Source organism: Crocodylus siamensis, chromosome 1, assembly GCF_052110815.1.
Source record: "Crocodylus siamensis isolate JL-2025a chromosome 1, ASM5211081v1, whole genome shotgun sequence".
NCBI classification, from domain to species: Eukaryota; Metazoa; Chordata; order Crocodylia; family Crocodylidae; genus Crocodylus; species Crocodylus siamensis.
The window spans coordinates 45,465,510-45,481,368 of record NC_143395.1 but is presented as its reverse complement, the minus strand read 5'-3'; the positions used below and the strand labels follow the sequence as shown (position 1 = coordinate 45,481,368).

Sequence of the window (15,859 nt, the reverse complement as noted above, 5' to 3'; positions counted from 1 at the left end):
TACTGAATCTTGTCAGAAAAGACAAAAAAAGAATAAACAGCTTAAAACAAGATGTGTAATTAAATCTTGAAAAAATTCTTATACCCAGAAAGTCCAAAGCATGGCTGTGGACATTTTGTTTACAACATTATAAGAATAGGAAACTTAACTGTGCCTTTCCTAGATTTTATTGGTGGATGGCACACTAATTAACTGAACATATAGTGCTTTGTGATTGCACATTCAGGCAGAAGTAAATATAATTGAGCCTATCTCCTTGAAAAAAAAATCTTCCTGACTGCCCTGCATTTTTTATGAATAACACATTTGATTTTCTTGCCCTTTTTCCAAAGACTTTTCTGTCACATATGGATTTGGAACTTAACTGCAATCCCTGAATGGCTTAAGTAGAAAGTTTATTTAGTCACAATATCCCATGGTTTTGATTCCTGACAAAATAAGCATATGGACCTTGAAGCTACACTATGCGAAATGCAATCCTTGGCATCAGATCTTATTGTAAATGTCACCCTGGACACTTTTATGCAATGTTACATTATACACAACACTTGTCTCATATAAATGGCAGAATTTTGAGAAGGAATATGGATTTGCTTTAGTTATTTAGCATTCTAAATAGGTGTGTGGTTTAGCTGTTTTACCAAAAGATATGTATCCAATGCATAACATCATAACAATAATGTAGGATAACACAGGTTTAATATAATTTCAAATAATATATTCAGCCATGTATATATGTGTGTGTGTGTATGTGTGTGTATACACACACACATACACACACATATATATGTATATGTGTACGTATATATATATATGCATGTGTATATATGTATATATATGTATGTATACGTAAATATGTATAAGTATGGCTGAATATCCTGGAAATTATTTGAAAAATGTATTAAAACTGTGTTATCCTAGGTTATTTATGTAAGGTTATGCACTGGATACATACCTTTCTGTAAAACACACACCCTTTATAACCAAAACTATAACAGAATGGGCATGAGCCTTATGGTTCCAAATATATATACTTCCACAAGCCTCATGCCCATTCTGTTATATTTTTGGTGATAAAAATGTTCTGTTTGTATCTAAAAGTAAAAAGCTATTGGCTGAGGAAAAACTTGATAAAGAACAATTTATACTTCAAATTTCACTGCTTTGTGATTGTGTTTTTCTTGGGAATATATTCCATAAACCTTGTTTATGCTATAACTTCTTACTCTAAACTCTGTGACCAAAATTTGAAATGACTTTTGGCATTGTTTCCATTTCTTCACTTTGTGACTGTTATTCATATAACCAATCTTGTGTATATTTTCATAGAATATTCATTTAGAATTTACTTTGGGAGCCGGCGCACATGAGTTCAAAATTTACTCTCAGTGAGAATCAATGCTGGTAGAAGTCAAGCACATTAATATTCATGTAAAATTAGCAAAGAAAACTTTTAAGAAGTTAAAATATAGTACTTGGCTTGTAAGCATTATTAACTAAGGATTCAGTATTGCACAGTGGTGGATTCTAAAGCCCACTGCAGCAAAATAATTGAGCAAGTCCTATAAATATGTTAGAAATAAAATGATGATAAAAAATAATGTAGTTCATTATTTAATGGGATGGAGGAGCAGATCACGGACAGAGAGAAGGCTGAAGTATGCAGCGGGCTTTTTTCTTCAGTCTTTAGAAAAAAAATGTTTAACTGGGACAAGAAATGTAATATTTTTCATTTAAAAGGTAGAATGGGCCACAGGCCAGAATAGGAAAAGAACAGGTTAAGGAATATTTGGATGATTTGAATGTACTCAGGTTGGCAGGGTCTGATGAAATTCACTCTAAGGTACTTAAAGGCAAGTAGCCCAAGCAATTTCTGCACTATTAACAATTATTGTCATAAACTCCTGGAGGAGAAGGGACGTTTCAGAGGACTGAAGAAGGGCAAACATAATATCGGTGTTTAAGAAGGGGGAAAGGAGGATCTAGGGAATGATAAACTAGTTACCCTAACTTTGGCCATAGGGCAAACATATCTTTTAATGTCTTTAAAAAAGGAAGGAAAACTTCAACTTGGGAGTGCAAATCAGCTGTTATGATGTAACTGTTACATCTACATACCCCTGTAGTTATACATGTTAGTCAGATTACTGTAATTTTAACCCTGAAGAAACAAGGTTAAAGTTACAATGGTGTTGCTATACTTGTGTTGCTACAAAAATACACAGCCCTAATAGTTAGGCTGTAACTGCCTACATAGGTATTGTATAATATTGATACAATTGTTATTTCTGTTCATTACCTTAAATACCCAGGAATACACTGAAGTAAATTATGAAAGAATATGGTTCATAAGGTCATAAGAAAGCCACCATTGATTCAGCAGGGACAGTCATGTCAAACCAATTTAGTTTTTCTTTGGCAGGGTAAACTTGTCTAGAAGATAAAGGAGAAGTAGTAAATGCAATATATCTGGGTGGCTGTAAAGATTTTAGCACTTTCTCATATGAAGCTTTTATAAGCAACCTAGGGAAATATGACCTATCTGAAATTATTATAAGATAGAGGCACAAATGGGATTGAAAAAGCTGTCATTAGAGAAGCATTATAAATGATTTACTGTCAAATTGAGAAGGCCTGAGGAAGGGTGTTATGATACGCAGAAGCTTGCCTATTTTATACCCTAATTGACGACACCGTTGTTCCAATAAAAAATATCTTCCACAAAAATTCTTGACTGTCACATATTTCTTGGACCATCATGCCAACAATATCACCTCAACACTACCATTTCAAGTAAAGTCCTTCAATATTTCCATTCATTATTTGGATAATGAATTAGAGACTACACATATAGCATTTGCAGATGATATCAAACTGGGAGAGATAACAAGTACTCTGGAAGAGAGGACTAGCATTCCTAACAATCTTGATAAATTGAAGAAGCGGTCCAATATCAATAAAATAAAATTCAGTTGTGACAAATTCAGAGTACTATATTTAGAAAATGGAAATCAAATTCACAAGTACAACATGGGAAATAACTGGCTGAGCAGCAATATGGTTTGAAAGGATTCAGGGGTTATAGTGGATAACAAATGAAATATGAATCAGCAATGTAGTAGTATGATAAGAAAAAAAAAGCAGATCTCATTTGAGACTGAATTAACAGAATTCTCATATACAAGACATTGGAAGGAATTTTCCATTATACTTGGTGCTGGTGATGCCTCAGGTGGAATACATCGTCTAGTTTTGGGTACCATGCTTTAAAAACAATCCAGATACCTTGGAGAGAGTCCAAAGGAGCAGGGCAAAAATAAGAGGTTTGGAGAGCATGACGTATTAGGAAGGTTGAAAGAATGGAGTTTGTTTAGTCTGATCAGGAGAAGACTTAGGGAGCAAGAGGATAACTATCTTCAAATAAGTCAAATGTTTATAAAGAGAACAATGATCTATTGTTCTCCATATCCACTGGGGTGGGACAAAAAGTAATTAACTTAGAAGATTTACTTTAGGTATTTGCGAAAGTTGTTGAATTCCCTTCCTCAGAAGTTTTAAGAATAGATTTGACAAAAGTCTGTGTCTTGTCAGAGATGAACTAAGTACACTTAATTTGATCTCACAGCAAAGGAAAAAACTAGATGGTCTGTATTTCTCTGATTTCTTTGTTCAAAAATTTAAGATAATGATGAAATTATTTATTTATGTTGTTACGTTTTTAACAAAAGTTAGGCACATATTTCAGAATTTTCCTATAATGAGCTGAAGAAAGCTTGTAGGATGAAGGTCCAACTTCTAACAAGAACTGCCAGTGACAATTTCTCTAAGGAACTTACTGTATGTTCCAGAGGCAACATAAAAAGCTGTTCACTTCATTTTACAATATTTGGAGAGTACTAACAGAAAAATGCCAATTATTTTTCATCAAAAGTTGAACAAAAATCCACCTCTAAATTTTCCAAGCAAACTTTTTTTGAAACTGTTTTTTGAAACTTTTTTTTAAATAACAAAACCTAGAAATCAGCTTATAAAGCAGAATAAGAACTTTAGAAATTAGAATAAGAAAACCAAAACTCTTTTTAAAAACTTAAAATTTACACACACACACACACTTTTGCTTTTCAGTTTCTGTTTTTCTTTGAGTTTTTTTAAATGATTTTTAAACATAATTCCTAGTTGGGAGGAGTTACCAAATGAGGTACCACAGTGGTCTATCCTGGGGCCTGTATTGTTCAGCATTTTAATTCATGATTTATTAATGATAATGGATTGAGTACACGCATAGCAAATTAATGGATAACACTGCTTTAGATAGCTTTAGATGCACACTCTGGAGGGAAGGGCTAGGATCCAGAATAACCAGGATAGAATAGAAAAATAGTTTCCAATCAATGAGATGAGATTCAGCATGGACAAGTGCAAAGTCCTGTACTTGGGATGCAATAATTGCATGCACAAATACAGATTGGGGAATGGCTGGCTTAGGCTGCAGCACTGCAAAGAAGAACCTGGGGTTTATAGTAGACCATAAACTGTGTATGAGCTAACAGCACACTGGGTTGTATTAACAGGAATGACAACTGCAGAGCTAGAGCAGGCAGTTGTCTGAAATAGTTTAGTCAGGGAGCATGGGGCTGGACTACATGACCTTATAAGGTCTCTTCCAGCATTTACTATCCTATGATCCTATGAACTCCACAGGTGGTGCCTGGATAGCATGAGGTCATTTGTCCTACCTCTCTGTCTTCTCATCCTGTTGGAGGCAATAGAGAAGCAGTCTTCTCACTTCCCTAGAAAGTATGCTCTTCCCTAACAAGGGAGTTCAGAGAAAGCTTTCTGTTTTCCTCCAGCCTTCGAAATCTCTGGCAGTGATTCAAGTCTTTGAAAAGCATCTGTTTTGCTACTTGTTTACCTTGTTAACAATTGAAGGTTCTTGGTGAAAATATATCTATTTATGTAAATTAGAAAATGTTTAAAATATAACACTACAAAATGCAGCAATATTTAAATAACTGTAATTAATAAACCTGTATTACTTAAAAACAATTTTGAAAACATTTTATTTTTAATTTGAAATTGGGCTTCCAGTCTATTTGTCTGGCATTTGAGGGCAAAAGCTAATTAAATCAATGCACTTGAGTTCAGTAAGTTTTGATCAGGCCCCTTATGTCCATCTTCCAGCTTGTAGAATTAATTCTGCAATATTATCAGACCTACAAAGCTACTCAGTAAGTAGGTAGTGGGTAAAAATTTTCTGATAGTACTAGAGGTATAGTTTCTACTATATCCTGAAATCATACCAGCCTGAGATGTGGGATTCTGAACCTCAAAGTTTTATGTTGATTTTTTTAATCATCTTTAACAAAATAATAGACATTTTTTTCTGTTCCATTCCTCTTTATGGTTTTGCTGAAAACTTAACATAACTAATACTTAAGTCAGTATTGCTAAACGTGTTGGGTTTTTTTTTGCTTTTGTTTTCTGTAGATTATAACACAAGTGAACAAAAACAAGCCTGTAAAAAACATGAACTGTACGTGAGCTTCCGTGACTTGGGATGGCAGGTATGAAAACAAAGGCTATACATTTTAATTTGTGCTATTTCTTTTTAGACTCATCCAGTAGTTGTACTGGGATTTTTCCTGATGATAACTGGAACTAAATTAAAAGGGGCAGGTGGAGCAATCATTTTGCAGTTATCTGTTAAACTATATGTTTGCCTTTGGCAATAGCTCTAGAACTGTTTACTTTTTTCTAGCTCATAGATCTCTGCAAGGAAATGATTGACTGGTATGTGACAAATCCTTCAAACATTAACAGCCTGGAAAAAAACATACATTTCATTAGAGATGGGCTCCCATTATACTAGATTAGAACATCCTCTGTATTTTGTTTTGGGGTTCATCAGTAGTGCCATTCAAGCCTTTTTCAGTATTTGAGAAACCACAATTCCAGCTCTGATCATCTCAAAGGTACAGGAATGTTTGAAATCTGAATTTGGCCCTCTACAAGTGCCACATAATGACAGCTGTGAACAGGATATTGTGGGGACTTACTCTTAGAGATACAGAGGCACACAGGATGGTCCATGCTATCCAGCTGCAACCCCTTTTTCCGGATAAGTGGCATTGATATATTCCAAAATGAACTCAACATGCCTGATTGTAAAATGTAGCCATGAAGGCAACAAAGCCCAGGAAAGCCTCAATTTTACTTTTATCAGAGGGAAGAAAAGCTCAGTAGAGGAACATCTTTATTTTCAGGAATAATGATTAGGTCATTCCCAGCCAATGAAAGCTGTTTTACTCTGTGTTCAGGTAGCAGAGATGGTGTAGTAGGCACTTGCCCAACCGCCTCTGTTTTCTATGGTTTCCTGCATAGTTTGTATGTAGATTATGGGGCATCTGCAGGACTAGAGCTCCCTGCTTACTCTACAGAGTTAAAGTGTAACTCTCTCAGTGGTCTCTCAAGAATTCTACATTTTCTATTTTAGCTACTCATATTGCCTTATGAAATACTGTAATATCTTATATTTTATGTATTTACCCTCACAATCCTTCAGTGAGGCAAGGAAGAGATTCTGAGGCACAGAAAGAATAAATGGCTTTCTTAAATCATACAACTATCTGTTGCAGGTCAGAGACTTGAATTCAGATTTCCCTATCTCAAGCCCTAACCATGTCACCATTTTTTTTACTAGGCAAAGTTTCCCAAGTACCTTCAGTTCTCTAGGTTTTTCTACTCATAGATAGAATCTGGCCCATAGTTTTGTAAGGCATTCTGAAAGTCTTGGCAATGTAATATGGCATAATCTTTCTTAATGTGAACACTTAACTAAGTAAAACTGTTCAGAATTAGATCAGTGAAACTAAAACTGAATCTGGCTAAAGTGAAAATAGGGTTAACCTCAACAATCTGTACTTAATACTCTGTCCCCAAACCACCATCACCTCTGCCAGGCTAAGGGAGAATAACTAAACTAATAAAATACTTTTCATTCTCTGTGAATAATTCTCAGATGCTTTCTGGTTCAGTAAAGGCATCAGAATGGTTTATCCTGTGATATCCCTAATGTGTATGGTCACATGCAGTTTCAGTGACCATAAATATTTTTAGTTTTATGCAAATCATAGCATCAATGATATTGGGTATGGTGGAAAGTGGTGGATTTTGCATATTTACACTCAACCAGAAAGTGTGCAAGAATTTGAAGGAGGAAACATGTTTTAAAGGCTTGTTTGTACATACAGTTCCCTGAACTCCCTCAGAGTTTGGTTACCCAGAATATTCAATATATAATTCTAGATTTAACATAATTTTTATTTTTGTTTTCTAGGAAAGGAGATTAGGACTATTTCTGAAAAAATATATATACCTTATATTAAGGTTCATTTTTTTCCTGGACCATATGATACACAGACCTAATTTTGGTTGATACACATTTGAATTAGAAAGGATTAAGTGCTTTTTCATCTACTTCATCTCTCTCCTCTCTCTCTCAGGATTGGATTATTGCTCCAGAGGGTTATGCTGCCTTTTATTGTGATGGAGAATGTTCTTTCCCCCTCAATGCCCACATGAATGCTACCAACCATGCCATTGTTCAGACTTTGGTATGTTTATGTCTATGTTATATCATTTTTTGAGCACATAGAATCCTTGTGCAATGGCTGCATCTTCTTCTTTGTTTATAAGTATTAGGTTTGGATTATTTTTGTTTAAATTACAACCCATTACAAAGACATGCTTCAATGATTGCAATGGCAAGTGGATGAAATGTCCAGAATGCCGTGCGATAGGTTTACATTCCATTTAAAATACAATAATACATGAAAATACTGTCATAGCAAGAAGCAAAAGAGTATTCCCATCCAATTTCCAAGTATTTTATACAACTTTTGACTTCCTTATTAACATGAATACATTATATTAATGTACAGTGACTGTTTTCAGCTGTTATCAGAAAAATGCTTAAAATGTCTTATTTCCCCTTCCTCCCATTCAACCTCAGTGAGCCCCAGCCAAAACTTCACTGATCTTGTATCCTCCATCCTGACAGTCAGTTGAGCAAGAACTGAAACACAGGGAGGGAGGGTAGAAGAAGGGAAGAAGACACAGGTTAGAAATAAGCAAGAGGTGTGGTGTAAAAGACGTGAAAGTGTGTATTACTTGGCAAGGAATATACCAATGGGTTTATGATGCTGAAGATAATCATATATCTGCAATAAATAACTGAAGAGAAGTAGGTCAATAACCATTTATCATTATGTAAACATTGCCCAGAAAACCTACCAAAGCCAACGAGACCTTAGGTAAAATGTCTCTTATATAATCATGTATCATATAAGATACAGCCATACAAGGCTTCTTTCTTTTGGGCATTTAATTTTTTCAAGAATCTACCAGACTTACTTTGTAGAATCTTTTTTCAGATTTCTTTGTTTAAAATCAGATGCTTTAATTTTCCCTCCTTTTTGTGGCCTTTTAGGAACTGTATACCCCTTTGCCTGTTCTACACATGCATCCCATTGTGTAGCCAAAAGTCCATGCGCCTAATGGAATTTTAACTGCACATAAATTAGTTGGGATAACAGTAGCTGAAAGCTTTCTGTTTTTAATTTTACAAAATCTAGAATTACTCAAGGTGTGCATATGGGGATGGTTTGGGAAATAGTTATTCATGCACCCCACCCAAACACAAATGTAATCAATCCCCACCCATGGTGATTACATCATTTTGAAAAGGACTCCTCTTTGGGTTGGGAAGTGCTATTTCCTCAGTACCTCTTCAAATTTACCTGCCTTTTTAAAAGAAGCATGGGGGAAGCCTTTGGTCCACCACTTGTTTTTTCCTGGGAAATAGATCTAAGTTGCCTACAATAGTAAAAACTTTCCCAAATAAAATAATTTGAATAGATGTATCTTTTTTACTGAAGTCAGTGAGTAAATGGATACACTCCCACTGATTTCTGGGAAACCAGAGGTAGGCTGATGCAGAAGGATTTTGAAAATCTCAACCTATTTCCATATGCTAGTATCACATTTATTAGAGACTGTAAAAATTTTATCAGCACTTCATGGAGTGCAGGTGTGTTTGGATCTAAGGATTTGTTTTGGCAGAATGATCATGTGACTTGACTGAGATCACAGATAGAGTCAGTGTTAAAACCGGGATTCAGCTTCAGGAGCTCCCATGTGACTTAATCCACCACATCCAGCTGCTCCTCATATCACTGAGCTGTCAACTTGATCCTGTGACCCAGACTGGTCAGAATCTATAAAAGCTGTTTAGAAGAGGAGCAGTCTCACTGGCAAATATCCAGGACACAGCTTATAGAGGCCCTAGCATCTTAGCTATCAGCAATAGCACATCTCCTAAAAAGTAATGGAAATGTCAGCTACATGATTAAAGGGCTCTAGGCATGGGTCTGAGGAGGGAATGAGGGGAGACAGAGAATTCTTGTGCATAGTTTGTATGTGTAAACCTGTCCTCATTATAGAGAGGGCTGGAAATTGTACTTTGTAAAAACTGAATGTATCCCTGACAAATATATATGGTTCCTAAAACTGGAGAGCTCGTGGGTGTGGGGTTAGTAGAATCCAGAGGATTATGCAGAGTGAAAGTCTGCTTAGAAGAGGAAAAATCTCTCTTCTGTCAATATTTTGCTTTCATTTGTTAAGCAATTTTGAAATATATGTGTTTAAGCCCTTCCTAAACTGCTGCTTCAGGATTTATTATTGCTTATTTTAAAAAATCTTCTCATGGTAACAGTTATATAAAATTTGTTTCCTGATTGACTGTTCTCTGTTGTTTGGCAAAGACTACAGGCTTATATCACTGCTAGGCAGATGGCTATAACAGATTTAGAAAGACCTAACATACAAATGAAACCTATTACTGTTGAAGTCTTCACCCATGCCTCAATAATCTCTTGCCCTTTCTATTATAATTCCCTTCTTTCTGGCCTCCCCAGTTATCAGCCCTTTAGCTTGTGCAAAATATTACTTCCAATCTTCTTTCAAGTACAAAGAACTTGTTTTCCCCATTCTCAGATATTTCCACTAGATCTGTGTTAGTGCTGGGATACTGTTCCAAACTGCTTTCTTTCTGTTTAACCTCCTGTTGACCTACTCCAGCCTAACTCATAGAAAGCATTATCCATCTATCCCTACATCTTGCACCCATTTCATGACTTGACTCTGCTCCTTCTAAAATCAGTGAAAAAAATGCTCTGGGCTTTAATGAGAGCAGAATTAGGACCATAATTAGCAAGATAACATGGTAAAGATGCTGAAGAAGAATCTTGTTCTTAGTCCCTTTTCAGAATCAAGACACTCTGGCCAGGTACAGACATTACACATAAGCTGGTATAGGTGCTCAGAAACCAGTTAATACCTGTAACTGAACAAAGTTCAATGCATGTAGACTGGTTTAAAAATGGTAGAACCTGGTCTAAGATACACCTGGATCAATGTGGTGTCAGACTTAAATGATTTATGTTAGACTGGTCTATCAAACCTCTGTACTAGGTCCCCTAGTGACTCAAGTTGGGTTGCAGTCCACTGGCATCCCAGGTACATTTGCGGTCCCCTCTTCCTTCGACCCCTTGCACAGCAGTGTGCTGGAACTTGGCTCATGTTCAGCTGCTCCTGCGAAAAACTTAGCTGGCCCTGCCTCCTCTGTCCCCAGCCCCACATCCTGCCTGTGACAGGGGAGGCAGAATGGATGGGGAAATGGAGGCCCCTGGTGCAGCCCCCTCACCCCTCAGCTGTGCTAGTTTGGGTCTGTGGAAGGGGCTGGGGCAGAGGCCTCTGCTCCTGCCCCTGCTGCCACTGACACCTGGCTGTTGGCAGGGGTGGCAGGGCTGGGGAGAGGGGCCACGCTGGCCAACCAGGTGCTTGGCTTCTCAGTTGGCTTTGGCATTTCCCAACAGCCTGTTGAGCAGTGTGCAGAAGCACCCCCAGCCTTCTGGCTTTGGCCAGTACAGGCAGTTTGCAAGCTTCCTTCCCCCATTGAAGGGCAAACATCTGTTCTGTTCACTTCTGACCTAACCGCAGGTGCTTAGAGTAAAGTGCAAAACTTAGATTGCTTCACCTCAGGGTTTTTGAGTGTCTGTGCTTAGCCTGTGTGTGAGAACCTTCACTTCCATGGCATTTGCTGTCTGAAATAAATTTCATATGTTCTTCCTTTATCAAGGCTTTGATTCAAGAAAGCATCTCTTTCAGGAAAGTACTTTAGCATGTGCTTAAGTCCTATTTAAGTCAGGGACTTAAGCACGTGGTTCAGGGTTAAGCATGCAAGTGCTGTCCTGAGTAGAGATGGCATTACCCATATGTTTAAATGCTTCCTGAGTCTAACTCCAACTCTTTTCAAATATCATATGAAAAGCAAATTTGTCTCTTGGCTGATCCTCCTAACTTATCCCTCCATCTCCTGTTATTGCATGGCTCTCACTGCACTTTTGAAATCAGTGGAGCATTCTTGGAGGTAAGCATTGTATGAAAATAGCTATAACTAAAACTTTAAAATGCTGATAGTTGAGAGAGAGAGATTTTGCATGGATTTTGGCACAGCACCTTTCTATTTGATATATGAGCTGTTTTTTCTTATTTTTCAGGTTCATCTGATGTTTCCTGATCATGTACCCAAGCCCTGCTGTGCACCTACAAAACTGAATGCAATCTCAGTGCTTTACTTTGATGACAGTTCTAATGTTATTTTGAAAAAATACAGAAATATGGTGGTTCGTTCATGTGGCTGCCACTAGAATGAAAAAAAAAGTCAAAACCAGAGTTTATTCAGAATTATAGTAAAGTCAGGATATCATCCTTGCTGCTGAAAAGCCAGCCCTAAACTTATTCAATTTCATGTCATCTCTCATTTAAATGTACAGTTTAATGTATATAGTAGCTTTTATTTATTTAAAGGTATATAGTTTCTTTTGTATGAGCAAAATTTCAAAACAGTTTATTTTATGAGTCACCTTACTTATGCAGTAGAACTTCCAAAGCATATTTTCAATTGATCATGCTGGGATCTATTTCATTCCATTGCAATGTTTTAAGGGAAAACCTTTGTATAGTGTTTTTTTTAAAGTTAGAAACTCCAGAACTCTTGTGACTGTTTTATATTGTTAAAGGAAATTGAATACATTTGGTTAAGTTGTGCCAATGAAAACTATGGTGGGATATTTATTTAGAAAAGTCACAGAGAAAAAAGAAACCTAAATAGAATGCTTGACTAAACATAATTTTTATTATAGAAGTTCTGCTCTATTAGATAAAGTGAAATGTTGAACAGTGTTTGAATAAACAAATGGCAGATAGAACATAGGAACTGGAAGACTGCATATAATTCTTATAACTATTTTCTTTAACAAAATCAGTGCAACTGGAGGAGCATGTTACTTCTTGGCTTGCAGGCTGTAATTTTGCAAAAGGCTCAAAGCTTCAGGAGTTCTGTGGATAGCCTTTATCTATAACTTTCGAAGTCAACAGTAGAAAAAGCTGAAGTATAACCTTCTTACCTCAAAGACATCATGTTGACCTATTATATGTAACACAACAGATATTTTCTTACTTAACAATGGCACAAAATAAAGAAACATGTGAGTCACCCTACAATACAGGTAAGAGTCACTGTATGTGTAAGATGTAAAGGAGAATAGTCATGAAGGAATTGGTTCTTTTTAGATCCCCTTTCTTGCTGAGTTTACTAATTTGGTGCCCTGAGAGACATTTAGAAAGATAGAAAACATACTGATGTCCTACATCAGCTGAGGCCAAAAACATATCCATTCATCTAGGCTAGCAACTGACATTACACATAAACCAGTTTAAGTGATCAGAAACAGGTTTAAACCTGTAGCAGAACAAATGTTTAGTGCACATAAACTGGGTTGAAAATGGCTAAAACCAGTTTGAGATAAACCTGGTTGAATGTAGTATCATATGTAACCGATTTGGCTCAAATTGGTTTATGCAATGTCTGTCCAAAACCCCTACTGGTTTAAGTTAAATCAGAAACCCCCAGCATCCAGTCACACTCTCTGGGCTTGGTGGGGCTCTCTGCTCCCCAGCAGGGCTGGCCCCTCCCCTCTGCTCCCTGGCTGGAGCTCTGGTAGAGACTTGCAGGCACAGCAGCATCTGTCTGGCTTTCTTCTGCTCTCCCCCTCCCCTCACCACTCCCTGCTAAGCAGAGATCCCCTGTCCCTTCTGCCTTACACAAACACCTCAGCATTACCTAGCAGACCACATGCTGGCTACAGTCCATGGTGTGGCAGACAGCAGTGTCAGCTTAGGGCTTTTTGAAGTTAATAAACAGCTCAGCTGGTAATCTCCTTCCCTTCCTTTGTTTAAGAAAAACTTGAAATAATGATAGAGGCTGTTTATTTTCTGATGGGGTGATAAATGCTGATAACAGAGCTTATAAATGCTCCGTTATCAAGGGGTGGGGTGCTCTCCCTAATCGTGCTGAGGCTTGGCCATGCCCCCTCAGCTCAGCTCTGTGAAGGGAAGGGAAAGGAAGGCTGCTGTAGTGCCCCCCAGCTTCTAGCCTGAGCCACTGCAGGCATGTGCCTGCATGTCTGAGATATATGTGAAATTACAAAGTGATTTAGCCTGGCCAGATAGGTAAACTGACTTGCAAAGACTGAATCAATTCAGGCTCAGGCTTTTTGAATGTTTGTCTTCCTAGCCCTAGTAATTTATCTTTGCTAATGGCCTCAGATGTTTCACAGGAAGTTGAATAAAGCCCCTGTTGCCATTAGGCCGTTGTGGGATAGTTTTTCTTCCTGGTATGATTTCTACTACAGTAGACCCCCAATTTATGCGAGTATTGCATTCCGGGAGCATTTTGTGCAAGTCGAATTAACATAAGTCGGGACGACTTTCCCCATAGGAAATAATAGAATAGTGAGAGGTTGCATACCCCAGAAATACCTTAGTTGTAGCTTTTTTTCCCCTTTTCTTGGTGGAATCGCCTGTAGGAGGCGCATCTAGTGTCTCACTTATGCATCTTCAGATGCTGCTACCACAATGGCAGCACAATGGAAGCACAGCTCTGTTTGACTCTGCCTGCAAATCTTGTGATGCATTTGCATATATATGCATATATATGCAAATCTTGCACATCTTGAGGGGCATTTTCCAGTCCAGACACTAATAAAAAATCAAGTAAACGTGAGACACGCATAAGTCGGATTCGTGTAAATCAGGGGTCTACTGTAGTTAGAGAGCAGTTTAAAACCCAGAGGTATGAGATTTAACAGTTGTTCCTAATTTGTTTAGAGTGAACTATCGTAACTGGTATATTCTTACTACTTATATAACTATGAAGTCCGTTTTTGAATCTTGCTTACTTTTTGCATGCAACATCCTGTAACAGTTTCACAATTACACATTGTATGATATTTTTTTTCCATTTATAGTTTTTGAAATTACCACCTTTTCATTTTATTAATGTGTCATTTTTTAGTGTTATAAGATAGGGACAATAGAAGCTACTAATCTGCCTTCTTGACACCATTCATTATTTTATAGGCTTTATCATGAATCAGCTCAATAGAAAAACTACTATATTAAAAAAGTTCTTAGAGTGTTATTTAAATTACTAGGAAACATCCAGTTCATACCATATTATGTCTGTTCAAGTAAATCCAGTTTTGCTGTGGTTATTTAACACATAGCCCACAGAACCAGTGATTATGTGTGTGCATGTGTGTGGGTGTGCATTTTTGTTTTTTTGTCTTCCTTCCTTCCTTTCCACAAATTAATTTATTTTATCTTACTGTTGGAAAATTTCCTTAAGTTTTTTGTTAAATGTCCATTTACTTTTTGAAAAACTGAAAGGTTTTTTTCATTCAAATATTTCCTCAAATCATTACATGTCAATTATTATTTTATACTTAATTTGCTTCCATACCTATGCCTAATTGTAATGTACATATAATAATGTATATTCATGAAATTTCTCCAGTAAATTACTGTTTGGGCCATTAGATAATTGCACTTAAATTGCAAAAGTAATTCCTTCAGAAAAATTTTGGGTTTGTTTATGGATGAGGTAGATGATTATGTTGTTTTAAATCCAATTTATTCTAAATAGAATTTGATGGAAACTGAATTTTGGGTACATTAAGTAATATATTTTGAATAATGGTGTACCATTTTAAGAACAAGAAACTGAATATTATATTATTCTTTAAAATTTGCTGTTGGAATATATTTCTATATTTGAAGATATAATAAACTTGTAATACTAGTTTATTATCTCATGGTTTTTGATTCTGAGCCACAGAGTAATAGAATATCAAATTTGTATTTTTATAAAGCCAGAAAGAAAAAGAATGTGACAATGTGGGTAGCCTTTGCTGTATTTCACATCTTTTACTAGAGACATTTGTTGCAAAATTATTTTCTTTTTATTACTTTAAAGGCATAATATTTAGCAGAACCATATGCAATGTATATTCAGGTTATACAACTCTCTATTAACTATTAAAACTTGGGTCAGAAAAAGGAAGGATGAAACAAAATGTTCCAGAAATTTCTTAAAAGATTTTAGTGTCTTGCAGTGAAGGAACAGTTGACAAACAATATTTTCATATGTGCCAAAAAAGTATACACGTCCCTTTGCGTTTTAAAACACCTTCTTTCTATAGTAGCTAATATAACACTTCTCACATTTCCGTAAGTTTTAAAGATATTTATGTAACATTTTTGTGAGAAAATCACTAAGATTATTTTATTCCTATTTGGGATTCAGTAGGGAGCTTTATCAAGTTTTAATAGCCTGAAGCTTTCTTCATCTTTACAGACTAGGGTTTAGGAGGGAAAGGGGATATGTCAGCACTGGCTG

The 15,859-nt window shown here is 36.5% G+C and overlaps 1 protein-coding gene across 1 annotated transcript in view; it reads left to right on the top strand.

Moving 5' to 3' along the window:
• The window catches only part of BMP5 (bone morphogenetic protein 5), an 83,323-nt gene extending 68,061 nt beyond the window's left edge, over positions 1 to 15,262 (top strand). Inside the window, exons 5-7 of the mRNA XM_090034148.1 lie at positions 5,488 to 5,564; positions 7,503 to 7,613; positions 11,619 to 15,262. Coding sequence (XP_089890274.1) covers positions 5,488 to 5,564; positions 7,503 to 7,613; positions 11,619 to 11,768 — 338 coding nt within the window. The 3' untranslated portion in view covers positions 11,769 to 15,262. The remainder of the gene's footprint in view (positions 1 to 5,487; positions 5,565 to 7,502; positions 7,614 to 11,618) is intronic.
• The last annotated feature ends 597 nt before the right edge of the window (positions 15,263 to 15,859 follow it).